This window comes from Pleurodeles waltl, chromosome 10, assembly GCF_031143425.1.
Source record: "Pleurodeles waltl isolate 20211129_DDA chromosome 10, aPleWal1.hap1.20221129, whole genome shotgun sequence".
Lineage (NCBI taxonomy): Eukaryota > Metazoa > Chordata > Amphibia > Caudata > Salamandridae > Pleurodeles > Pleurodeles waltl.
This window is the reverse complement of record NC_090449.1, coordinates 759,777,483-759,805,227: the sequence shown is the minus strand read 5'-3', so window position 1 is coordinate 759,805,227 and position 27,745 is coordinate 759,777,483. Positions and strand designations below refer to the sequence as shown.

General features: G+C 44.3%; 1 protein-coding gene across 1 annotated transcript in view; it reads left to right on the top strand.

Moving 5' to 3' along the window:
- MASTL (microtubule associated serine/threonine kinase like) overlaps positions 1–27,745 on the top strand; it is a 208,675-nt gene that overhangs the window by 97,808 nt on the left and 83,122 nt on the right. The window contains exons 6-7 of the mRNA XM_069211322.1: positions 21,523–21,670; positions 24,870–25,042. Of these exons, the coding sequence (XP_069067423.1) occupies positions 21,523–21,670; positions 24,870–25,042 (321 nt within the window). The remainder of the gene's footprint in view (positions 1–21,522; positions 21,671–24,869; positions 25,043–27,745) is intronic.

The following is a 27,745-nucleotide window of genomic DNA, read 5'->3' as shown; positions in this document are numbered from 1 at the left end:
CTCTTTTTCTCTTTCTGCGCCCCCTGCTTCCTGCGCCTCTTTTCTCTTTTTTTTCTCTTTTCTCTCTTTCTCTTTTTCTCTTTTCTCTTTTCTTTTTTTCTCTCTTTCTTTTTCTCTCTCTTTTTCTCTCTCTCTTTTTCTCTTTCTCTTTTCTCTTTTCTCTTTTTCTCTTTTCTCTTTTTCTCTTCTCTTTTCTCTTTTTCATCTCTTTTCTCTTTTCTCTTTTTCTCTTTTTCTCTCTCTCTTTTTTCTCTTTTTCTTTTCTCTTTTTCTCTCTTCTTTCTCTCTCTTCCTCTTTTTCTTTTCTCCCTCTTTTCTCTCTCTCTCTTTTTTCTTTCTCTCTTTTCTCTCTCTTTTCTCTCTTTCTCTCTTTTTCTCTTTCTTCTCTTTCTCTCACTCTTTCTCTTCTTTTCTCTCTTTCTTCTTTTCTCTCTTTCTCTCTTTCTCTCTTTTTTTTTCTCTCTTCTCTTTTTCTCTCTCTTTTTCTCTCTCTTCTTTTTCTCTTTTCTTTTTTCTCTCTCTCTTTTTTCTCTTCTCTTTTTTTTTCTCTCTCTCTTTTTTTTCTCTCTCTTTTTTTTCTCTTCTCTTTTTTTCTCTCTCTTTTTTTCTCTCTCTCTTTCTCTCTCTCTCTTTCTCTCTCTCTTTCTCTCTCTCTTTTCTCTTTTTTCCTGGGACCAGGCTCAGGGGTTGGCTGCAGTGGAGACTCCGGAAAGCAAGTTTGGCAGTACCCGGGTTCTGTGCTAGAGACCCGGGGGATGCATTGAATTGTTCCCCCAATACCAGAATGGTATTGGTGTGATAATTCCATGATCCTAGACATGTTACATGGCCATGTTCGGGGTTACCATGGTGACGCTACATATAGGTATTGACCTATATGTAGTGCACACGTGTAATGGTTTCCCCGGACTCACAAAGTCCGGGGAATTTGCCCTGAACAATGTGGGGGCACCCTTGCCTAGTGCCAGGGTGCCCACACACTAAGTAACTTGGCACCTAACCTTCACCAAGTGAGGGTTGGACATATAGGTGATAACCAATAATTGAGAGGAATTAAACGGGAAGCACAATTGTAAGCTTGTAAGTTAGAGGGCGCCAATACCACGCTAAAATGAAGAGTGCCAGGACTACGCTGAAACAGTGACTGTGGGAATTCACTCATTAATACTCAAGTTACTTCCCTAAATCAAGAAGAAAAATCCCTATAAAGGACTGAAGGTCAGAGAAGATTTGCAGCGCAGGGTAAAGGGGAAGTTATGTGTGTGTTTGTTCATGTGTCTAGTTAGATAGATACGTTGAAAGTATAGATAGCTACTGCAGTAATTATGGCAGTATTTCGTATTTTTAATATATACAAACTTATAAACATTGTTTCTCCTCCTTTTGCTACTTTACCAAGATAGTTATAGCAAGGCAAAAAATAAAACATCTAGTACCTACATCGGAAGGTGTAACATAGCACACAGGCACATTGTTTCTGAAACATCACTGCCTATTAACTTTTGTAAAGGCAGTCATTAGGCAATCCCCATATCATTTGTCATCTCCATGTACAGCGCATACAATAGTGAAATGTCACAACAATACTCCATTATATGCCACTTCACTATACATCACTAGACTTAACCCTAGTAAACAGAATGTTATTCCACTCAGTACTACTGCAGTGTACACTACACTGTATGCCACTGCACTGTATGCTATTACACAGTACACCACTCTAGTGTACACTACTTAGCTGTACCCCACTCCACAGTACATCACTACACACTATTTCACTTAAGCCCATTACACTTTACTTCCTTCACTCTATGCAGGTCCACTGCAGACCAGTCCATTATGCAACTCCAGTGTACACTATTCCACTTTTCGCCCCTCCACTCTACCACACTCCACTGTACGTCTTTCCAGTATACAATATTCCAATGTATGCCAGTACACTGTACAGCACTTCAGTGTATGGCATGCCACTGTATGCCATTACACTGTACGCTAATCCCATTCTACAATATTCCACTCTATGTAAGTCAATTGTTCGCTTTTTCATTGTACACCACTCCACAGCCCTTTATTGTACTTAAATGCACTATTCGCCACTGAACTCTACTACAATCCACTGTATGCTGTGACACTTTACAACACTACATAATGCAGCACTCCACTAAAAAGCCACTCCATTGTACTCCACTACACTCTACACTTCTACAGTTAACCTTATTCCACTGTACAACCCTGTACTGTACGCTACTACAGTATATGCCACTCCAATATACGTCTCAAGTCTTAACACCACTAAACTAAATGATATTACACTTAACACATCTCCACTGTACAGATCCCCCAGGGTATTGTGGCATGGACTGGGAAATTGTATGGCACAAAAAAGAGTATTCTGCAGTTATTTTTGTTTTTTTTTTCAACACCTTATTTTAGTGACCGTGAGTAATTATATCCTAATAAAAATGGAGTCAGCAGGAACAAAAACATGGTGCATTGTCTCCTTATCACAGCAGCATTCTGCCTGCTTCCCCGCTCTAATCTCCTCCGCCAAGACTTACGAACAAATAATTTACGATTTATGTCATTTTGTGGAGAGGGTCCTCATATTTCTCGGATTTTACGAACGCGCCAACAAATGGTGGTAGGAAACGTGCTGGGGGCCCTTTAGAAAGCTGTCCATCATCCTAGCAAAAGGCGGGGAGACCTTTGCATACTACTAAATTGGACCGTGTTGGGCTAAGCGGGCAGAGCTTCCAAGTCATGTGCACATTTGCGTACTCGTAGAAATTAAAGGGAGAACCATGGACTGTGCTCTCTCACTACGAGAGGACAAGAAAGAACCCACTTCTCAAAGTCACATACAGATTGCGCTTCAATAGATCAATGATGCATTCACCTCCACAAAGGATTTCAGATTGTTTTCAATATGGAATCGCTGCGAAAACACACTTTATGGGGGAAGGGCCCATGCACTTTTTATGACCCACCGCATTTTCTTTTTCCTTAGCTCCCTGAAAATTTTCATGCGTGACAATTACCAGCACACTTTTAAAAAAAAATATATATATTTTGTGAAGACCCATCAAATGTCACCAAAGATATATACAAGTCAAAACAATGCTTTTCCTGTGGAAACATGGTCCTAACTATTACTAGATCTAAATAAACTATATCTAAAAAGTTAGTTTCCCATGTTTATTGCCATAGGAGTTTTGAACACTACTGCAGCCCAAACTGCTGGATGGAATTACACCAAATTTGTCAAAGCTAGATTTTGTTCTGCGGATTGTACTTTATCTATTTGGTGTAAATCCATTCAGTAGTTTAGGAGAAATCAAATGAAATCCAAGTTTGTATTTTTGGGTAGAGCCTAGGCACAGATCTCATGGTGAAATCTGACTGGCTGTCAGCACTTTAGCCAGGAAGTGCTGACAGTCATCTTGGGACCGATATAGATGGTAGCACCCCCACTGAAATGCATTGTAGTGAATGGCAGGTTTTGAGGGTCACAGAAATTAGAACGTATAAAGGGTGTTACAACAAATTTTATTTGCAAAATAAATAATTTGTTGATGGTACCATACTCATTTTAGGGAATTGTGGTGTGTGTTCTAAGGTGAATTTACTCTGCTGGGATTTCATGAATCATGTTTGGGATAAACTGTTTTATAATTATTTTCCCATAGAGTTGATGAAAGGTGCTCTAAAAGCTAAAATGAGAGCATATTTTCTATTAAATTCACTCTTTCTCAGCCATACAATAATGAAGTCTGACATTCTCGTAAAATATGTACTTCCAACACAAGCAGTCTGTCAGTTGATTCCCTTGTTTTTCTGCAGCCTTCCATAGTGCTCTATAGAACAATTTGAGCGCTAACAGTCCTTACTTATAATAAGTGTGGCACACCTGAAAACCATCTTTATTGAATCAAACTGGTAAAACTTTATACTTAGAAAGGAACAAAATGAGGGGGGTTCATTATGTCATACAAATCTTGGTTGGTTCTGTAGGGGAAACAGTCTTTATAACGAAGGCCTGAACCCTGCTGGCTGTTACCAGGCAGACTTAACCACGCATGCAACATTACAACGCATGCCTTAAGCATGAATTTGCCTTTACCATGCATGCCATTACAACAAATTTCATTGTAAAGGAATGAATGCTTAAGGCATATTATTGTAAATGTTTTGCTGGTAAGTATTGTGTGTGTGTCTGTGTATGTATGTATGTGTGTGTGTGTGTATATATATATATATATATATATATAATGTGTGTGTTTTGACAAATCTTCAGAACATTTTCCAAAGTGTGCCAGCAATTATTGTTGCGCATGGGAAGTTATGGGGTGGTTTGCTGTAATTTCACAACAATGTTGCAGATTTGTGGGAAATTGCACAGGCTCCCATATGCGATGGAAAAGAGAGGGAGAGATAGTTATTGCAGTGGTCCCTCCATACACTGACTTCAAAGAGTCAGACCATCAATATGTTTGGTACCAATGTTATAGTTACGTTTGGATGCAGAGCAGTCACTTCTGGCCTAATGGTCCAAGTCTTGTGCTGTCACTCAGTAGGTTGAAGGTCCAAATTCCTATTATTGATTGACAGTGTGTCTGTTTATTTTCTAGTGTGTTCACTGTTAAACATTCCTAGTGTTGGAACATTGAATTATTTTCCCCTCAAAATCTGTGGGTTCAATGTCATAACTAAGTCTGGACACTGCACAGTAAGGAGTCACCTCTGGCCTAATGGTTAAGGTCTCAGACATGCACACTAAAGGTTAATGGTTCAAGTCTAGGTGAGTCTGTGGTAAATTCCTGCGTTAGCTTCTTTTCAACTATAAATACTTAAGTTACACACTGAAAGGTGATCTCACTCTTAAAAAGTGCTTTGTAGCCCTGGGCGAATCACTCTAAGATCCCACCGCCAGAGCGAAGGAGTCCGAGTCTCCCTCACCAATGATCTGCACAAAGCCAAAATCAACTTCAATAACGGAATGAGGGCAGTCGCCGCCTGGATGAAGAAGAGCTGCTGCAAGCTTAATACTGAAAAAAACAGAAGTCCTCTTCATCAGCAACAACCCCTCAGCCTGGGACATCTCCTGGTGGCCCACTGTCCTTAGAAGTGCTCCAGCCCCCACCAACCACGCCCGCAACCTCAGCTTCATCCTGGACACAGCACTCGTGATGAACCGTCAAGTCAGCACAGTCTCCTCCGCCTGCTTCAACACCATGTGCATGCTCTGAAAGATCTTCAAATGGATCCCAACCGTATACAAAAGAACAGTCACCCAGCCCCTCGTCAGCAGCCACCTAGACTACGGCAACACACTCTACGCCGGAACCACCACCAAGGTACAGAAAAGACTGCAATGCATCCAGAACGCCTCCGCCCTTCTCATCATGAACACCCCCAAACACAGCCACACCTCCTCTTTACTGAGAGACCTGCACTTGCTCCCAATAGACAAGAGAATCCTATTCAAGCTTCTCAGGCACGCCTACAAAGCCATCCACAACACCGGTCCAGAATACCTCAACCAAAGACTCAACTTCTACAGCCCCCCCCAGACAGCTCTGTTCCGCCGACCTTGCACTCACCGCCGTCGCACGTGTCCAGAAGGCCACAGCCGGAGAAAGATCCTTCTCCCACCATGCTGCCAAGTCCTGGAACTCCCTTCCCATCTACCTCAGAAGATCTCCCACTCTATTGCCTTGAGACCCTAGCGGGTGACTAGTCTCGCTTTACAAGCATAATGATTGATTGATTGTGGGTGTCCGTACCCTGCCCCCCTTTTTTTTTTATTATTTTTTTTATTTTATTTTTTAGCTATTTTTCTGGGATTTGGCGGAATCCTAGTCCCAACATGGCTGTGAACACTTCCTTGCTGAAGTGTTGGCAGTCAATTAGATCTCAGCATGAGATCCAAATTGGTTGTGAATCATTCACATCCCTATATATACACATTTAGATTTTCTTTAACTTCTCTAAATCTACTGAACAGATTTACACCAAATCACAAAAGGGATCGCTTTCTAGACCAGGCCCTAGCTTTCTGACAAATTTGGTGCTATTCCGTCCAGTGGTTCTGCGCTATCGCTGTTCAAAATCCCTGTGGAAATATTAATGGGGAAAAAGTGTTTTGGGACCCACCCTTTTTCGCACCCCCGCTAGACACATCACCCCAAAACTTTCTAGACGGCAGCTGACGTGACTGGCAAATGTTTTGGGAACATTTCATGGAGATTCATCAACCATCAGCAAAGATATAGGCAAGTAAAAACATGCTCAACTGGTAAGATAACTCAATAGGAGGGATGACCTGACAATAGATTTACAGATTAAGGCACATAGTAATTATAGGAACCTTTTGGACATGACGAGCTCCGTGTTTTTTCCTTAATATAATGCAGTTTTTCATACTTCAGTAAGTAGTTAACAGCAAATTTACTCTAATTGGAGCACGCTAATGTGCAGCAATTCAAAAACCAAACGTATGTTATGTTTTGAGGCACTCTAAATGAAGTTATATGGCAGTGACATGTTTTTGAATGGCTCATAGCAGAACACACCTGTAGGAGGCTGGCCTGGCTTGTAGTGGGTACCAAAGGTACCTACACCTTGTGCCAGGTCCAGTTATCCCTTATTAGGAGAATAGAGGTGTTTCTAGCAGCTTAGGCTCATAGACGGTAGCTATGGCAAAGCAGCTTAGGCTGAACTAGGAGACATGCAAAGCTCCTACTATACCACTGGTGTCATATGCACAATATCATAAGAAAACACAATACACAGAGTTACTAAAAATAAAGGTACTTTATTTTTATGACAATATGCCACAAGTATCTCAGTGAGTACCCTCAGTAAGAAGGTAAGTAATATACACAAATTATATGTACACAAACCACAAATAGGTAAGTAAGAGTCAGAAAAGTAATGCAAACAGTGTAGAATTACAATAGGTTGCAATAGGCAGTCATAGGTCTAGGGCCAACATAAACCATATACTCCAAAAGTGGAATGCGAATCATGAATGGACCCCAGACCTATGGGATCTTGTAGAGGGTCGCTAGGACTGTTAGAAAACAGTCAGGGTGTCCAAGATACCCCACCCCAAGACCATGAAAAGTAGGAGTAAAGTGCACCTACTACCCCAAAAGAGCACAATAGTCGTGATAGGGGAATTCTGCAAGAACAACAAACACCAACAGTGCACTGAAAGCGGATTTCTGGACCTGAGGACCTGCAAAGCAAGGGGACAGGAGCCCAGGAAACCGTGGATGAAGGTGCAAGGAAGCTGCCCCCGGATGGAAGAAGCTTGGAATTCTGCAAGAACGAAGAGGACTAGGAACTTCTCCTTTGGAAGGAAGATGTCCCACGTCGCGATGAAGGTTGCAGAAGTGTTCCCACGCAGAAATACCGCAAACACGCCTTGCTAGCTGCAAGGGTCGCGGTAGAGGTTTTTTGGGTGCTGCTGAGGACCAGGAAGGACCAGGATGTCGCCCCTTGGAGGAGGAGACAGAGGAGGTGCTCAGCAACACAGAGAGCCCCCACAGAAGCAGGCAGCACCCACAGAAGAACCTGAACAGGCACTTGGAAGATTTGTGAACCGGAATCCACGCAGAGTTACAAAAGAGAGTCCCACGACGTCGGAGGCCAACTCAGCGGGTTGAGCACTGCAGGACGGAGTGCTGGGGACCCAGACTAGGCTGTGCACGAAGGAAATCCTGGAAGAGTGCACATAAGCTGGAGCAGCTGCAAGTCACGCAGTACACAGGTTTGCAGTCTAGCGTAGGGAGGCAAGGACTTACCTCCACAAACTTGGACTGAAGGGCCACTGGACTGTGGGAGTCACTTGGGTAGAGTTCCTGTGTTCCAGGGACCACGCTCATCAGGATGAGAGGGGATCCAGAGGACTGGTGATGCGTAAGTTTGGTGCCTGCGTTAGCAGGGGGAAGATTCCGTCGACCCACAAGAGATTTCTTCTGAGCTTCTGGTGCATGGTGAAGGCAGGCGACCCTCAGAGCACTCACCACCAGGAAATAGTCGAGAAAGCCGGCAGGATGAGGCGCTACAATGTTGCTGGTAGTCGTCTTGCTACTTTGTTGGGGTTTTGCAGGTGTCCTGGAGCAGTCAGCGGTCGATCCTTGGCAGAAGTCGAAGAGGGAGATGCAGAGGAACTCTGGTGAGCTCTTGCATTCGTTATCTGAAGAATTCCCCAAAGCAGAGACCCTAAATAGCCAGAAAAGGAGGTTTGGCTACCAAGAAAGGAGGATTGGCTACCAAGAAAGGTAAGAGCCTATCAGAGGGGGTCTCTGACGTCACCTGCTGGCACTGGCCACTCAGAGCAGTCCAGTGTGCCCCCAACACCTCTGTTTCCAATATGGCAGCGGTCTGGGACACTGGAGGAGCTCTGGGCACCTCCCCTGGGAAGTACTGGTCAGGGGAGTGGTCACTCCCCTTTCGTCAGTCCAGTTTCGCGCCAGAGCAGGGCTGGGGGATCCCTGAACTGGTGTAGACTGGCTTATGCAGAGATGGGCACCATCTGTGCCCATCAAAGCATTTCCAGAGGCTGGGGGAGGCTACTCCTCCCCAGCCCTTCACACCTATTTCCAAAGGGAGAGGCTGTAACACCCTCTCTCAGAGGAAATCCTTTGTTCTGCCTTCCTGGGCCATGGCTGCCTGGACCCCAGGAGGGCAGAAACCTGTCTGAGGGGTTGGCAGCGCCAGCAGCTGCAGTGGAAACCCCGGAGAGGCAGTTTGGCAGTACCCGGGTTCTGTGCTAGAGACCCCGGGGATCATGGAATTGTCCCCCCCCCCCCCCCAATACCGAATGGTATTAGGGGGACAATTCCATGATCTTAGACATGTTATATGCCCATGTTCAGAGTTAGTGTTGTGACGCTATACATAGGTAGTGCAATGGACAATGGCTGTGAAATAACGTGGACGTTATTTCACGCAGGCTGCAGTGGCAGGCCTGTGTAAGAATTGTTGGAGCTCCCTATCGGTGGCAAAAGAAATGCTGCAGCCCATAGGGATCTCCTGGAACCCTAATACCCTGTGTACCTCAGTACCATATACAAGGGAATTATATGGGTGTACCAGTGTGCCAATGAGAATTGGTAAATTTAGTCACTAGCCTGCAGTGACAAATTTAGAAAGCAGAAAGAGCATAAACACTGAGGTTCTGGTTAGCAGAACCTCAGTGATACAGTTAGGCACCACACAGGGAACACATACAGGGCACATACTATGAGCACTGGTGCCCTGCCTGGCAGGGTCCCAGTGACACAAGGACTAAAACAACAAACATACAGAGAAATATGGGGGTAACATGTCAGGCAAGATGGTACTTTCCTACAACACCAAACAATGTTACTTTTAAGAAAAGCTTTCTGTAGGAAGATAGCCTCTTTCTATCCTTGTTACCCCACACTTTTGGCCTGTTAGTGAGTATATGTCAGGGTGTTTTTACTGTCTCACTGGGATCCTGCTAGCCAGGACCCCAGTGCTCATAAGTTTGTATCCTATATGTGTTCCCTATGTGGTGCCTAACTGTATCACTGAGGCTCTGCTAACCAGAACCTCAGTGTTTATGCTCTCTTTTTTTTACTGCAGGTTAGTGACTAATTTTACCAATTCTCATTGGCACACTGGAACACCCTTATAATTCCCTTGTATATGGTACCTAGGTACTCAGGGTATTGGGGTTCCAGGAAATCCCTATGGGCTGCAGCATCTCTTTTGCCACCCATCGGGAGCTCCGACAATTCTTAAACAGGACTGCCACTGCAGCCTGAGTGAAATAACATCCATGTTATTTCACAGCCATTATTCACTGCACATAAGTAACTTATAAGTCACCTATATGTCTAACCCTCACTTGGTGAAGGTTAGGTGCCAAGTTACTTAGTGTGTGGGCACCCTGGCACGAGCCAAGGTGCCCCCTCATCATTCAGGGCAAATTCCCCAAACTTTGTGAGTACGGGGACACCATTACATGCGTGCACTACACATACGTCACTACCTATGTGTAATGTCACAATGGTAATTCCGAACATGGCCATGTACCATGTCTAAGATCATGGAATTGTCATCCCAATACCATTCTGGTATTGGGGGGACAATTCCATGATCCCCCAGGTCTCTAGCACAGAACCTGGGTACTGCCGAACTGCCTTTCCGGGGTTTCCACTGCAGCTGCTGCCAACCCCTCAGACAGGTTTCTGCCCCCTGGGGTCTGGTCGGCCCAGGAAGGCAGAACAAAGGATTTCCTCTGAGAGAGGGTGTTACACCCTCTCACTTTGGAAATAGGTGTGAAGGGCTGGGGAGGAGTAGCCTCCCCCAGCCTCTGGAAATGTTTTGATGGGCACAGATGGTGCCCATCTCTGCATAAGCCAGTCTACACCGGTTGAGGGATCCCCCAGCCCTGCTCTGGTGTGAAGCTGGACAAAGGAAAGGGGAGTGACCACTCCCCTGACCTGCACCTCCCAGGGGATGTGCCCAGAGCTCCTCCAGTGTATCCCAGACCTCTGCCATCTTGGATTCAGAGGTGTTTGGGCACAATGGACAGCTCTGAGTTGCCAGTGCTAGCAGGTGGCGTCAGAGACCACTCCTGATAGATGCTTACCTCTTTCAGTAGCCAAGCCTCCTTTCTTAGTAGCCAAACCTCCTCTTTTGGCTATTTAGGGTGTCTCCTCTGGGCTATTCCTCAGATAACAAATGCAAGAGCAAGAGCTGACCAGAGTTCCTCTGCACTTCCCTCTTCGACTTCTGCCAAGGATCGACCGCTGACTGCTCTAGGACGCGTGCAAAATCGCAACAAAGTAGCAAGATGACTACCAGCAACATTGTAGAACCTCATCTTGCCGGCTTTCTCGACTGTTTCCTGGTGGTGCTTGCTCTGAGATCTGTCTGCCTTCCCCCTGTACTGGAAGCCAAGAAGAAATCTCCCATGGGTTGATGGAATCTTCCCCCTGCCAACGCAGGCGCCAAACTTCTGCATCACCGGTCCTCTGGGTCCCCTCTCATCCTGACGTGCGCAGTCCCTGGAACACAGGAGCTGGGTCCAAGTGTCTCCCACAGTCCAGTCGCCCTTCTGTCCAAATTTGGTGGAGGTAAGTCCTTGCCTCCCTACACCAGACAGCAAACCTGTATACTGCGTGATTTGCAGCTGCTTTGGCTTCTGTGCACTTTTCCAGGACTTCCTTTGTGCACAGCCTAGCCTGGGTCCCCAGCACTCCGTCCTGCATTGCCCAACTCGCTGTGTTGGACTCCGATGTCGTGAGACCCTCCTTTGTGACTCTAAGCCGACCACTGTCCTCAGGTCTCCTAAGTGCCTGTTCCGGTACTTCTGCGGGTGCTGCCTGATTCTGCGAGGGCTCTCTGAGTTGCTGAGTGCCCCCTCTGTCGTCTCCTCCAAGGAGCGACTTCCTAGTCCTTCCTGGGCCCCAGAAGCACCCAAAATCCTCAACCTAGACTCTTGCAGCTAGCAAGGCTTGTTTGTGGTATTTCTGCGTGGAAACACTTCTTCAACCTCCAGCACGCCGTAAGACTTCTTCTCACCAAAGAGGAAGCTCCTGGCACCATCCGTTGTTGCAGAATCTTCAGTTTCTTCCACCAGGAGGCAGCCCTTTGCACCTTCATCCAGGGTTTAGTGGGCTCCTACCCCCTCTGGACACATGTGTGACTCTTGGACTTCGTCCCCTTCTTTTACAGGTCCTCAGGTCCAGGAATCTGTCTTCAGTGCTTTGGTAGCAGTTGTGGGTCTTGCAGAATCCCCTATCACGACTATACTGTCTTTCTGGGGTAGTAGGGTAACTTTACTCCTACTTTTCAGGGTCTTGGGGTGGGGTATTGTGGACATCCTTACTGTTTTCTCACAGTCTCAGCGACCCTCTACAATCTCCCATAGGCCTGGGTTCCATTTGTGATTTGCATTTCACTTTTGGAGTATATGGTTTGTGTTGCCCCTAGGCCTATGTCTACCTATTGCATCCTATTGTGATTCTACATTGTTTGCACTACTTTTCTTACTGTTACCTGTTTTGGGTTTGTGTACATATAATTTTGTATATTACTTACCTCCTAAGTGAGGGTATCCTCTGAGATACTTTTGGCATATTGTCACTAAAATAAAGTACCTTTATTTTTAGTAACTCTGAGTATTGTGTTTTCTTATGATATTGTGCTATATAAGTGGTATAATAGGAGCTTTGCATGTGTCCTAGTTCAGCCTAAGCTGCTTTGCCAAAGCTACCTCTAACAGCCGAAGCTGCTAGAAACATCTCTATTCCACTTATAAGGGACAACTGGACCTGGCACAAGGTGTAAGTACCACAAGGTACCCACTATATGCCAGGCCAGCCTCCTACAAGCCCACAGTATACCACTTGACTCTAAGCCTCTCTACTGTATTCCATTCTCGCCTGCGCCATTCGAGTCTTCCTCATTCCACTCTACTCCACTCCATTGTATGATACTGTACTGCATCATAGTACACTTTACAACACTATCCTCCACCATATTGTACCACACTCTACTTATTGACACTCAACTTCACAACAGTAAACTGTACGAATACTAAAATGTTTTTATAGCATTTATAACACTGATATTAAAAAACGCAAGGCTAAGGATGTTTTATTTAAGAAAAACTTTAATTATGTTTCGTATTCAAACCCAACTTAAACTACACAAACAATAGAAATTCTAAATTTATACTTGGCTCTTAAATTTATGATTTACATACCACTTATTTATTTGTGACAAACCCAATTTAAACTACACAAGCATTAGAAATGTAAATGAATAGTTAAGTCTTAACTTTCTTTTCGCACCAATTTCAAAGTGCTATAAGTCATGCTTATAACTCGTATTTATACTTATTCACCACCTTCAAATGATCTTGCTCACCTCCGTGCAAAATCTTGTCAACTCACTTGCCACAGTACCATTAACTATATCGCGCCCCTTCTCTATGCACTACCTGTATCCTTGCATATTACATACGTTATAGCATGTGGAATCATTGCATTAATAACAACACTTATGAAATGTGAAACTATATGATTTGCCAGAACACAGTGCATGGTTTTAGTAAAGTGCCCTCTTTGTCATGGTCACCCCCTCTTTTTGCCACCAGTACTGATGTTTTTCGACTGATGTGCACTGGGTCCCTGCCAATCGGGCCCCAGTGCTCTTTCCCTAAAAACAAGGTAAAATGGTCTAATTGTGTATAATTGCACACACTTTAGCACCTCTGTAAGTCCCTAGTAAATGGTACCCCTGGTACCTAGGACATGTGTACCAAAGAGGGTCCCTAAGGACTACAGCATGTATTATGTCACCCTAAGGGATCCGCCTACAAATTATATGTAGCCTGCTATTGCAGACTGCATGTCATAGTGCAAACCATGAATGAAAACACGACATGGCAAACTCATTTTGTGCCATGCCCAAGTCACTGCATGTAATATATGTAAGTCACCCCTACAGCATGCCTTAGAGCCCTAAGGCAGGCCTCATTATTTTATGAAGACTTATGTGCATGAGCTGATATGCCCCCTGTGATGCCCAGTTCAATTACTAGATACTACAAGTGAGCATGGAATCCATCTTAAGGTGTATACTGGGCACTGGCCCTTACAAGTTACCTAGCTACATGATGGCTTTACTGAAACCTGTGGTATTTGGTATCAAACACCTCATCTTAATAAATTCATACTAACACCAGTAGTGGATTTATTATGAAATGCATCCAGAGGGCAGCTTAGAGGTGCCCGCGAAGCCTACTAGTCTTTTAGTTTGCTGGCTGACTGGTCTCGACCAGCCTGCCAGCACAAATAAGTTTCTGACCCCATGTAGGTGAGAGCCCGCGCTCTGAGGTCCGATCAGAAGAAGGAGTTAAGGATGGCTACTAAATCTGTGTACCAAGGCCAGAAGCTTTAAAGCCTCTGCCACCTTTGATATGCAACCTCATCCTCTATATCTGGAGACTACTACCCCCTGTCCTGAGGCCCATTTGACCACCAGGACAGACAAGAAATTAGCTACGCAGTAGGCATGTTGCAGCACCAGGCTAGACACACCCCTAAGTCTGGCCACCTGATATTATCCACGAAAGAAGTGTTCTGCCAACTTGTTTTTGGTTGAATTAGGAATTCAGGGAGAGGATTATGCCCACTCCCACAGGAAGCGGTCATATAGGGGGTGTGGACCCCAGGGGTATGTAGCCCATTGGCTAATGTGCTACAATCCCCTTAACACCCCTAAATTCAGTATTTAGTTTGCCCCTTGACACCAGGAACTTAGATTGGTCTGATTACAAGAAGGACAAAGGAGAGCCGACCAGTGCAAGGACTGTAGAGTAGCTGTGTCCCCACAATTGCAAAGACCTGACTCGTCCTACACCTGTACATCCTCCCAAAGCCTTGTAGGCCTGCCAGCACTTTGCCAACCAACCAGCACCTCCCTTGGAGTAGAGAAGCCACTTCCATGCATCAGCAGGCACCATCTGCAAATGCCCGGTCCTCCGTTTTGCAGACCATCGGGACTACTGAGGGTGCAACTCGCCAGGAAGAGGATCCGGAGTGTCCAGGAGGTCAGCCTATCAGCCCATCCAGTCTTTGAGACATTAAGCCTGCCCAGAGCCTCCATGCACCAATGCCCAGTGTACTACAGCCAGTTGCAAGCACCAAGGATTAGTTGTGTTAGGTCTGAACCCCACTGCACTTCGACGGACTTCAAGAGAGGCCAGCTCCACGCTAGAAGTCATTTATGTCTCTTTTCTCTTCTTCTGCAGATGCATCAGGAACTGTGATAGCCTCAAACTCACTGGACAAAAGACCTATACACCTGAGCCTCCCAGCCCGCCCTCCATTGAAACAGATGGTGTCTCTGTGGTCCTGAGACAATCAAGAGCCAAGGCCCCCTTTGGATTCTGCCGGACTAGTCCCCCAGTCCCCACTTGCAGTCTTTAGTTACAGGTACTTTTTCCCATTGATGGTAGTTGTAGCATTCAAGGCTACCAACACTGTAAACACCTCTGCACCTGGACACACAGAGTCAGGTAAACTATAACTGTTGGCTCTTTCTTGGACCTTGGCCCCTATTCACCTTAGGTCCAGAAGCACACACCTGTAATTCATTTGAAAGTGACCCTATGCAGTGTATGTTTCGCCCGTGGGATAGCATTACCACGTTTGAGGCCCATGCCTCAAATCTGACAGCTGTATTTTTTGTATTTTTAAATATTACGAAGTACGTACTTGATCTCGAAGATCTTAAGACCAATTGAGAAAAATAACAGATTTATTAATTAGGCACCCAGTTTCTTAATGAGTGTTTCTCATTTATTGACTCTGTATTAACCAAATGCTCTCCTCTGATAAACATAAACCGCTCGCCCACACTGCTACAAAGAGAGCATTTGGGATTATTAATTTAAGCCCTGTAAACCAGTAAGGGTTGTGTGGAACATTTGCATGGTATAGCCCTACATTGGTACACTACTTAGCCACTTTCCTACATTAGTGGATCAGCAGCGGGATACAATACTTTGCATTTGCCGATACTGCTTTGTCAATAGGTGGTTCCACATTAAAACCCACAATTAACTTTCTTGAAAAATATTTTTGCAGTTTAATTTTTCTGTTTTTCCAAATGTTGAATCTGAAATGTTAGGGTCTTATGCTAAATTCCCCAGTCCTTGGTATCAGAAATGTAAACAGTATCCTTAGTGGTTAGGCCTTAAAAAGTCTGTTTAGAATTTTCAATCTTCTCAAAATGTCCCAACAACATTAAATATGTCGACCTCATAGGAGAGTATAAAAAAACTCAACCTGACCCCTTACCTGCATCTTATTTTGAAGCTGTTAAGTATCTCTGTAAGGCTTGCAAAATTAAAACTGGGCCTCAACCAACCAAGGCACAACTCCAGGAGTTGCCCACTGAGACTGATGAGGCCCAGACAACAGAGGAAAAGACTTACAATATTGAAGATGACCCAGTAGGCAAATATGAGACTGACAACATTACTCATAAGGAAGGCTTTCCTTCCAATATCCTAAAAGAATAGGAAAACAATAGAAGACTTTTCCCTAAACCTGTACCTGGAGGTATGTCAGGTCCATAGAAATACTTTAAGATCCAGACTGGGAGTTGGAGAGACTAGCCAAAAGAGTAGCCTTGAGGCCAAACTCCTGGCCATAGAAAAAGAAGATACAGAGTTTGTGTCTAGCAACCAGTGCTCCAGCAGTATAGAGATTTCTTTCTCACCTTAGCACATGCCATACCCCTAGATAGGCATCATAGCCAGGCAAATACTTGGAGTAGGTTGGTTAACCACTTCTACTGGCCAGGTGTAGGAGGCTGGCCTGGTTTGTAGTGGGTATCTGATGTACTTACACCTTATACCAGGTCCAGTTATCCCCTATTAGTGAAAGGTAGTCAATGTCTAGAAGCCAGGCTCTCTACGGGCAGTGTGGATGAGCAGCCAAGGTTTATCTTGGAGGCATGCAAAGCTCATGCAATATCACTGTATTCACACAATACTCAAACACATGAAAGAAAATACTCTGTGTTACAAAAATAAAGGTACTTTATTTTGGTGACACAAATGCCAAAAATACCTTAGTCTATCCTCCCTTAGGAGGTAAGTAATATGCACAGTATATACACTAGAATGCAGAAATAGCTGTAAAAACAGTTAAAAAACAGCGCAAATTGTGAAAATAACAATAGGTAGAAATGGGCCTATGGGGAACACAAACCATATACTAAAATAGTGGAGTGCGAAAGTCTATTTCCCACCTAGGCAAGTGTAGTGTGTAGAGGGGCACTGGGAGTATTAGAAAACACCAAAGGTAAGTAATAGAACCCAGCCCAGAAAAGCAGGAGTAAATGACAGTAACTTTCCTAGAACATACAAGAACACACAAAAGAAGATTATGCAAGAACCAGAAGAGACTGCAAGACACCACCGATGGATTCCTGGACCTGCAGACCTGTGGAAGAAGGGGACCAAGTCCATGAAGCAATGAAGAGTCCAGGGAGAACTGGAGCCCCTGACAACCCGGATGAAGGTGCAAAAGAAGAACTACTGGTGAAGAACAGTCAGTACTGCACCCAAGAAGATTGATGCGGGTTCCTGGTTGATGAAGATGATGTCCCACGCCGGGTGGATGATTGCAGTCTGGTTTGCATCACTCGACTCCGCCATCAAGCCTTGACATATGCAAAGCTCACGATTAGCGGAAAATGGCGCTGCCCGGGACCAGGAGGGACCTGGTGGCCTCTACCCAGGAGTGGGAGACAGGGGGGGCTCTCCGAGTCCTCAGAAGACCAGGCAACGCGTACAGGAATTCCACAGCACGGGGACAAAGAAGGTGCAAAAGAAGGCCCACGCAGCACTACCCAAAGGGACCCCACGCCTCTGGAGAAGCACGCAGGAGGCTGTGTGTCGAAGGAAGGAGTGTTGGGGGCCGCAGCTGTACAGTGCACGAAGAATTTCGTGGAAGGATGCCAAGAAGTCTTTGCAACTGCAAAACCTGCAGTGCATGGGGGTACTGTCTTGCGTGGGGAAGCAAGCTCTTATCTCCTCCAAAGTTGGACAGCTGGACGTCAGGACTGTCGGTACCACTTCAGTCCACCACCCATGTTGCTGGATGCACGCATTTCTTGAGGAGAGGGGACCCAAGCCACCGGCCGTCGCTACAGAGACATGCTTGCTGAAGCAGGGAAGTGACTCCTTCACTTCAAGGGAGATTCCTTCGTTCTTCTGGGGCAGGCTGAAGACTGACTGTTATCTATGGATGCATGACCGGTAAGCAGTTGCTGGCAGGAGCTGAAGATACAGTGTGTCAGAAGTCGTCTTCGCTTCTTTGTTGCAGTCTGAGAGTTCCTGGTAGGTCCAGATGCAGTTTCTTCGGTAGAAGGTGAAGTAAAGGATGCAGAGGATTCCTGCTGGAGTCTTGCAATCTGAATCTGAAGAACCACCCAAGACAGAGACCCTAAATAGCCCTGAAACGGGAATTGGTCAGCTGCACAGGTAAGCACCTATCAGGGTAGGGCTCTGACGTCACCTGCTCGCACTGGCCACTCCAATGCTCCCAGAGTTCCCTACCACCTTGGAATCCAAGATCGCAAAACCCAGTGACACTCACGAGGAGCTCTGAGCACCACCCCTGGGGTGGTGATGGACAGGGGAGCCATCACTCCCCTTTCCTTCGCCCAGTTTCGTGCCAGAACAGGGGCTGGGAGGGTCCCTGAACCGATGTAGACTAGATTATGCAAGGAGGGCACCATCTGTGCCCTTCAGAGCATTTCCACAGTCTCTGTTAGGCTACCCCCTCCATGCCTGTCACACCTATTTCCAAGGGGAGAGGGTGTAACATCCCTCTCCCAAAGGAAATCCTTTGTTCTGCCTTCCTGGGCTTGAGCTGATCAAGCAACAGGTGCGCAGAAACCGGTCTGAGGTGGCAGCAGCTGGGGCTGCCTGGAAAACCTCAAAAGGCTGCAATGGCAGTACTGGGGTTCCTATAAGGAGCCCCCTGAGTGCATGGAATCATACAACCAATGCTTGTAAAAGCCTTGGGGTATGATTCCAACATGTTTGATACCAAACATGGCCATATTTGGAGTTACAGTTGTGAAGCTGTACATAGGTAGTGATCTATGTACAGTGCACGCATAAAATAGCATCCCAGCACTCACGAAGTCCGGGAAAATGTTCCTGGATGATGTGGGAGCACATCTGCTAGCGCAGGGGTACCCTCACACACGGGTACTCTGCACCCTGCTGTTAGGGCTGGAGGGCCTGCTATAGGTGTGACCTGTAAGTAACCTGGTGCAGTGTAAATGGCAGTGAAAGGGTGCAAACACCATTTCACACCGGCTGCAATGGCAGTCCTGTAGAAGCCTCTGCATGGGCTCACTACGGGTGGCAAAAGAAGTGCTGCAGCCCATAGGGATCCCCTGGAACTCCAATGCCCTGGGTAGCTAGGTACCATATACTACGGAGTTATAAGGGATGACCAGTATGCCAATTGTGGGTGAAATACTGGGTTACCAGTATGCAGTGACAAAAATTAGGGGTGAAAGAGCATAAGCATCAGGGTCCTGGTTAGCAGGATCCCAGTGACAGTCAAACACACTGACATCTGGCAGAAATTAGGTGTAACATGCCAAAAAAGAGGATACTTTCCTACACCAGGTATTTCCCAGAAGGCAAAGACATTTTGCAACTCTTTTGTCCCTTGCCAAGACAGTGGCAAGACAGATAGCAAACCAAAGGCTCCCTTAATTCCACTTCCAGAGGTTGGGGTTCTCTAGAGAGGGTAGGGATTAACGTTGCCTGCTCCAGAGGAAGGTGTTATCACCTCCTCCAGCAAGACGACTAGTAAATCTGCATACCCAGGCCTGGGACTTTAAAATCCCTGCCACCTTTGATATGTGACCATGGCTCTCCCCAGACTTAGGAGATTCCACCCCCTGCCCTGGTGCCCATTTGGCACCAGGACAGGTGTGAAATTAGAAATGCAAGTAGGCCTGTTGCACTACAGACCAGTCAAACCCCTAAGGTGGGCTGCCTGATGTGATATCACAAAGGTAGTGTTCCACCATCTTTATTTTGGTGGAATTAGGAAATCTGGCACAATGTTCTCCACACTCCTCTCAGGAAGCGGTTATATAGGGAGTGTAGTCACCCCATTGGTAAGTTTTCCCTTTGGCTGCTACCCTAAACACTCCATGACACCAGGAAATTAGGTAGAAATTAGACTGAAGGAGGAGGACAAATATAAGCCTACCAACGCAAGAGCTGAGGAGTAGCCTGGACTTTAGGCGTCAAACCCTGCCTACCTGCTCCTGTCCTGACAAACGCTTGGACCCAAATGGTCCTGCATCTCCCAAAAGCCTCGGAGGGCTGGCCGCTCTTCGGAAACCAGTCCGCATCTCCCTTGGAGTGGAGGAGAAACTTACCTGCAGGCACCTACCATGACATCTGGTCCACTTATCTGCTGACCCCCAGGTACACAGAGGCAGCAGCCACCTAGGAGAAGGTCACAGTGCTCCAGGAGGACAGACCCATTTCCCCACGACGTTTGGAGACACCAAGCCCACCAGGAGTCACTCTGCACCAATACCTGTGTACTAGAACAGTTGCAAGCTCCAAGGCTTGTTTGTGTCTGGGCCAGACGCCAAAGCTGCAAACAACCTGCAACCAGGGGATGATGGAATTGGACGCTGCCCATGAGAGTGGTCCGAATGTTTTTCTTCCTTCTCTGCAGATCTAACTAAACACTATAAATGCCTTTGACGCACAGGTCCAGACGATCAAAACCCTCTGCACCTGAGCACCCCGGCCTGGGTCCACAAGTAGCAACAGCCGTCCGTCTCAGCCCCCCCTGCCCCCCCCCTCCCCCCCCCCCCCCCCCCCCATTTCCAGGGCCCTCATAAACTGAGTCCAGCTTTGGGAGCTCCCAGACTTGCCCCCATGTCCCCCTTTGCACCCTGTGTCTAAGTGTCTCCCTGCTTAGCAAGTAAAACCGAACTGGTAGTGTTTCTCGTGACCTTGACCCTGTAGCCCCCAAAGACCTGAAGCGGACTTCCGCGATCCTGTTGCAAGTAACTGTATGCAGTACATCATGTTTCTTCTCTAATGAAAGGCATTACTGCATGAAAGCGCATTTGTGTATAATACCTCACTGTGAAACTTCACTTTCCAAACAGTACTTAACTTATGTTGAAGATTTTTGGTGTCTGAGAATAATATACAAAGTGTTGTATTTTTCTAAAACTGGTCTTCAGTTTCTTCTTGTGTGTCTTATTTATTGACTGTTTAGTCAACAAATGCTTAGCACTACCCTTTGATAATCCTGAACTGCTCAACCACTCTACCACAAAAGATTATTACTTTGACCCCTGTCAACCAATAAGGGTCACCTGTACATTGGTACACGGCATAGGTGGACAGCTTTTAACAGCAAGAATTTGCTATGTTTTGTGCTGTGCACATGTGTTCTTTTTGAGCACGTTGTTGCTTGTTGTTTTTAGCAAATAGCAGGAATTCTGGTTTTGTAAGTTAGGCTTCAGGTAAGCGCAGGACTTCTATGTCTGGATTAGTTGGTGTCAGCGTTTGAAGTGCTGGATGTTTGGAGCCGAGGAGACCTTTACATGTATGGCAAATAAATAAATATATAATGCAGTACACTTGTTGTTGTAGGTTCTCTTTTTATGAGACTGGCTTAATGAGACAGATGTTTGTATGAGTTAATATGTTAATTAATGTATAACAGTATCCAATACTCTAATGCATCATGACAGTTAATTTGCATTACATGGGCGAATGCAGTTATGTTTTCCCGTTTATCACAGTATATGAAATAGGCAGAATCGTAAACATATGAGTGCTGACTATTTAGAAACCTCTGTAGCTCTAGCTAATCAACGTCTGTACACTTAAATATGAAGAGAAATGTATAAAAAAAATGTTGATTCTTTTTTTTCCCCCCTGTATTATAGCCAACACCAGGTGGTGGAAAAAAGCATCCTCCCGCTTTCCAAACTCCTGCTGCTATGTCTGCTGACAATTTTCCTGCAACCTTCTGCACCCCAATGTCTGTGAAACTCAAGGAAAAGTCACTTCATTCAAGTAAACCACGAGTATCCTGTAAGTATACAAGTATTTTGGTGTGAAATATTAAAAAGAAAAATATGTAGATATTTGTTAAAATATATATCAGTTAGAATCTGTTAGCAGGTGGGATAGCAGATTGGTCATATGCTTGATGATTTGGATTATGCTTGTGAAGTGATGGTTTTTAATGGCTTTGATTTGCAAAAAGATGTAATTAAATCTGTTCTGAATACTGCAGACGCAGTTTAAAGGTTAATGTCTAAATTGGTTGCCACCAGAAGAGATGGTTGTGGCTACTTTTTTGTTGTTTTACCTTTTGGTCGGACAATCCTTACGTCTATACCTGCGAGGTTGAGAGACTAAGAGGATATCTGCTTTAGCATTTGAGACCGAGAGAATGGTCTTCGATTTATCAACATCTCCATAGCCATTTGTTAGACCTAACTAATGCAGAAGAAAATACCACTAATGCCTTAACAGTGAAGAGAACAGAAACAAAACCCTAATAGTGGTAGAGGAAAGGTAAACTTTCAATATACAGTTGCTCAGCAATAATCTCCCCCTGGAAAAGTACCTTAAATGCACCCTCCTGAGAGACACTGCCATTTTCTGAAACTTTAGTCCTGGGGCAGTGGAGGGGAGGAAGTTCTTGAAATGTTAGACCAGTGACATTTGGACACGATTCCAAAGTAGTAAAACCTTGTGTTGCAGAGATTTGCCCCAGAAACTTCCTATCACCACTAACTCTTGCATAACATTGGTTATCCTCTGGAGTTTGTTCATGTGGTATTCTGCGGAGCACCCAAAATGGGAACAATTCTGCTAAAACTGCTATCCTTGTAAAGACAGATTAAAGAAAGCAATACTGTTTAGTCTGTAACTTAATAAATAGTGCTAAAGTATTTTAATATTCATGTTTGTCAATGAAGTATCCCGTTCTCAGTGCCCTTAATACCTTATTATAACACAAGGTTCTGCTTCAGATTAAAAACACCTTTGGATTAGATGCCTTGCACAGTTCAAACTCTTAAGTCATCTGTCCCATGGTAGGTGAGCAGGTGTGATTAGCTCATGCGTTCTTATTTACTAATTTTTTTTTTTTTTTTTTACTTTCCATTCACTCAGTTTTTATTTGTTCCCATTGAAATAAAGTGACAGGGATCAGTAGAATAAAAGAAAATAGACTTGATACATATAATACATATGTCAATTTAGAGTACCGTAGGTAGCTGCCTTTTTGCTCTTACAGTGTTGTACAGTTGTCTCAAACAGAACTGGCAAGTATATAGGGAAAGGTGTACTGATGAACGGCTGTAGGTGTCAGCTGTCCTGATTGTGCCCAATACTCTGTGGCCAGGGGTGTGGAATTTATTAAAATATCTACTTGTCCATGTGACAAATGGCTTCATAAATCTACTTGTACTGTAAAATAAAATCGACTTGTCGCTTTGGCGCCATGTGCGACAACAAATTATGGCAGCAATTTAATTATATAAGAGCTCTGATAATAGCCTCTCTGATTACGCTGGGGCTAATACTATGGTAGGACATGATTACTAGCAATTATCTTATTTTGCTACCTTTCTGCAGGTCTAGATACTGGATCTGGAGGTAGTGGTAAGTAATACTCCAGGGCTCAAATGCCCCTTTGAGTCTGCGCAAACATATCAACTTGCATTTTTAGGGGTTTAAACTAGCTCTTTGTTAATCTTTTCCCATACGGAGAAAGGTTGGAAGTTTACTCTTGACAGGGGCAGGAGTAAAACTTCTTCCAGGGTTGTGAAAAATGTGGTTGGAGGAAAAGTGAACTTGTAAACCCTCAACAGATTTTTGCATGAGCAAATCTACCCATGCATATTTGCTTGTGCTAAAATCCAGTTAACATATATTTTCTAGGAGTACGTTTTCCTGGTCTACTTGTGTAAGTTCTTGTGAATTAATGAAATACGTAAATCTGCACTAATCCAAAGACATCTAACCTGAGCGCACTTTTGTGACTTTAAGAATTGGGCCCCTAATTAGGTCTGATGTTAACGAAGACGTTTTGTTTTTATTCAAATTCTCTCTCTATCCATCTGTCAGCTGGCTTCACCGAGAGTGATACCAATCTGCTCTTTCACATGGAGCATATCGGCACACATAGTAGTTTTGTTTAGTGTCAGGAACTCCTGTGGCAATTTGAAATCAGAAAATATTTTTGACTTTTGCCAATGTTTTTTATAATGGTGAAGACCCAGCAGCCCCAACAATAACATTTTACAAAAACGATGTCAAAACAAAACACACATTGACAGAACCAAAAGGCTGACCACCAATGTCGGACCTATTGACTGTCAATGCTCGTTTATTCTTGTGTTTCCCATAATCTTGTTGAAACTGGTTACACTGATTTTCAATTATGAATATGTTTTTGAAACACTAGCATGCATCAACACCTTTTATCAAATGATGGCTGGTACCGAAAATTTGACAGTAATTTAGAAAAATATGTTTTCCTAGTTGCATTATATGTGAACATTTTATTTTGAAAGCAAAGACTCATCAATCTTGCTTTCAAGCTTCTGCAAATATTTGCATCGAATCAGAAAATTCTGGGAGCATTATACGTAGCCTCATTTTGTGAAATTTTTCAAGCATGTCTATGCATTTGTTTTTCTGGAACTACTCTCAGTAGTGGAGTCTGAGCTTACACTTATTTGGAGCACTCACCTTAATAATAATGCTTTGCATTAATGAACCATGAATACAAGTTCAAACGGAATTAACATATGGACAGATACAGGACGTCAACTGCAGACCAATCCTTTCCCTGCTTCATAATGTGTTGCTGTAAACTGGCAGTCTAGATGTTTGTGCTGTAGTGGGTCGGGCCTACTTCTCCCAGAACAAAATAAACTTGAAAACATGTTGTCCTTGATCGCAAACAATATCTCTTGGGCATTGGGCTACAGGAGTTTCACACTCCTGTGTGGTGCCATGATCCTGTCTAGCAAACCACACTACCCTACTGTAGTCTGTTCCTGAGATTTTTCCCTTTTTGTCTAACTCTAGGCACTTGAGCTGAGATGATTGGGGAGAAGACTGAGGCAAGCTGTAGTATTGCCAACTGACAATCAATGTGTGTGAGCCATAAACGTCAGGTTGTCAATGTTTCCTGCATGCTTTCAGATCACATTTTTCCAGTTAGCACTATTTTGAAAATAATTTGAGTTCCTTCTCTTTCCACTTCCAGGTCCTGATAACTCCCCCTTCAGTCCTGGTATGCCTGCAAAGTGTTTGACTCCAAATTTACTTCAGTGCAGACAGAGGTTTGGTACATCTAGTGCAAGTACCCCATCCCGCATCTGTGCCTCAAGTTTGGAATCAGGGTGCTCTGCTAGCCCAAGATGGGAAAAAGATATCCAGGTTTGTAGCATTTTTTTTAAGCTCATTTCTATCATTTTAAATATATATCAAAGCACATTTGCCTATTTTGTTTTTAGTTTTTCCTTTCCATGAATCACATGAATTTCCTCTTAAAATTACATCGATAGAATCATCATACTGTGTTTTAAAAAGAAAAAGGGGGGGGGAGAGCCCAAGGTACTTTTGGGCAACTATATGAATTAGAACTGGAATTAAAAAGTCTGTCAAATATTGCTGACTTTTTCACCATTTTGTTTAAATTTGCTAGTATTTTGTAATTGCAAAACAACAAGGTACTTTAGTAAGAGCATTCTACAGAAAATGTACCCACAAATTTTCTACCACTGCGTAAATTTTAGAGCAAACAAATAACATTGTGGGGCATCATAAAGAAATAAGAGCTGCCTAGGGTGAACGAGATGGAGCCACAATATAATCTGTTTACTTCTTTAGCAATACTTGCTTAGCGCAAACATAGACTAGCACTTCAAGCACTGACATAGGTTGTCCGTTTCAATTGCAGCTCGTTGAAGTCAGGTGTGAAACGTGGCCACCTATTTATTAAGCTTCTGTAGTGATGACAGGCAGCGTCTGGCTGCTAAGATGATTCTTAGGAACGTTGTGAGAGGGTACAGATATCTTCTTACATTACTAGGCCTGGTCAGAATTTAAATTGCTCCAGTGAAATTTGTCATTCCCAAACCTATTTGTTGTTATGCAAAAGTATACTATTTCACATTATGAAATCTAGTTAAATTCTGGCAAGTGAGAGACTCACTGGTGACGAAAATGTCTTGCCTAGAGACTTTTTCTCCTTAAATCAGTCTTCTGCTGGTATCTTGTGAGACTCTTTTCCACAAAGTGTGCACTTTTGTGAAAATAGTCATGTTTGATACTCGCAAACCACATTTATCTCTAAAACCATAATTTCCTGAAGTATTTCTGGAATTCAGGAAATAAAGTGATACAATTTCCCATAAGCATGACACAGATGGGAAAATGCATTGGTATGTTTAGGAAGAGGACCTTAGCATCAAGATTTTGAGATTGTAAATGTAGAGTTGCAGACTTTGAGCTTGGAGAACCTAGTTTGTTTAATTAGTTTGTTTTTAAAACAAATACCCAGAATAGTTGAAAATCTACAGAGATTGTGTTATATTTTACAATCTAAATTACATTACTTTTGACATTAGTCTAACAATTAGTACAATATTGTTCACATTAATTACTGAATGTTGTAACTCCACTTTCCTCCGGTATATGGAATATTTTCAAAGATTTTGAAACATTTTTTACAGACTTGTATCCTGTTCATTTGTCTGTATTAAAACCACATTTGCTTCGCATATCATTTGAATGTGATTTTGAACAAACTAGTACTAGTCTCCCTCCTTAACAATTGTTTGGGAATGCCTGCACTTCAGAGGACCTGAAAATCCCTCTTCTAAAGATGTTGCCTCTTTTTAAATTCTTTGGAGAGAAACGTGCTACATGTCACTTGACACCTATGCTTTCTAACTGCACCAGCAGATCCTTTTGTTTATGTAGCGTGAAATGGTGCAAATCATTTGTGAAAACATGACGTCACACTCATTGTGTGTCATGCCAGAGTCACTCATATGATATATAAGTCACCCCTATAGCAGGAATTAGAACCCTAAGGCTGGGTTCATTATATTTTATGTGAATACATATCAGAGTGAGCAGATATGCTCCTGTGATGTCTAGTTCGATTACTAGATACTACAAGTGAACAAGGAAGCTTTCCCTGGGTATGTTTCAGGCACTGGACATTACAAGTCGCCCAGCTTCATAATGGCTTCACTAAAACCTGTTGTATTTTTTATCAAGTACCTCGTCTTAGTAAATCCATACTGATGCCAGTATTGGATTTATTATGACATGCACCCAGAGGGCACCTTAGTGGTTCTCCCTGAAAACCTACTTGTTTTCTAGTGTGCTGGCTGACTAGTATCGACCAGCCTGCCACCACGGACAGGTTTCTGACTCCCTGGAGGTAAGAGCCAGCATTCAGAAACAATGCCATCTTTTTTTTGGAGGAACTAGGAACTCTGGGGCAGGGTTATGCCCACTCCCCACAGGAAGTGGTAATGTAGGGGGTAAGTAGTCCATGGGCCACTACATTACAATCCCCTAAATGCCCCTAAATTCAGTATTTTGGTGGCTCCCTGACACCTGAAACTTAGACTAGTCTGACTGCAAAAAAAGGACAAAGAATAGCCGACCAGCATAAGAACTGTGGGCTAGCTGTGAACTTTATCACCAAACCCTGCCTACCTGCTCCTGTTTCGACAATCGCAAACACCCAAATCTTTGTGCTTTTCCCAGGTGCCTATGAGGCCTGCCAGTGCTTCACCAGTCAGCCAGCACCTCACTTGGAGTAGAGAAGCTACTTCCATGCACCAGTAAGCGCCCACTGCGACTGTCCGGTTCTCCATTTTGCTGACCATCGGGACCACTGAGGGAGCAACTCACCAGGAAGAGGATCCCGATTGTCAAGGAGTTCAGCCCTGTTTGCCCATCCTGTCTTCAAGACGCTGATCCTGCCCGGATCCTCCCTGCTCCAATACCTGGAGTACCACCACTGGTTGCAAACACCAAGGCTTGTTTATTTTTATTCAGAACACCACAGCCCCCAACATGTACTTGCATGTCAAGGGACTTCAAGAGAGGCCAGCTCCA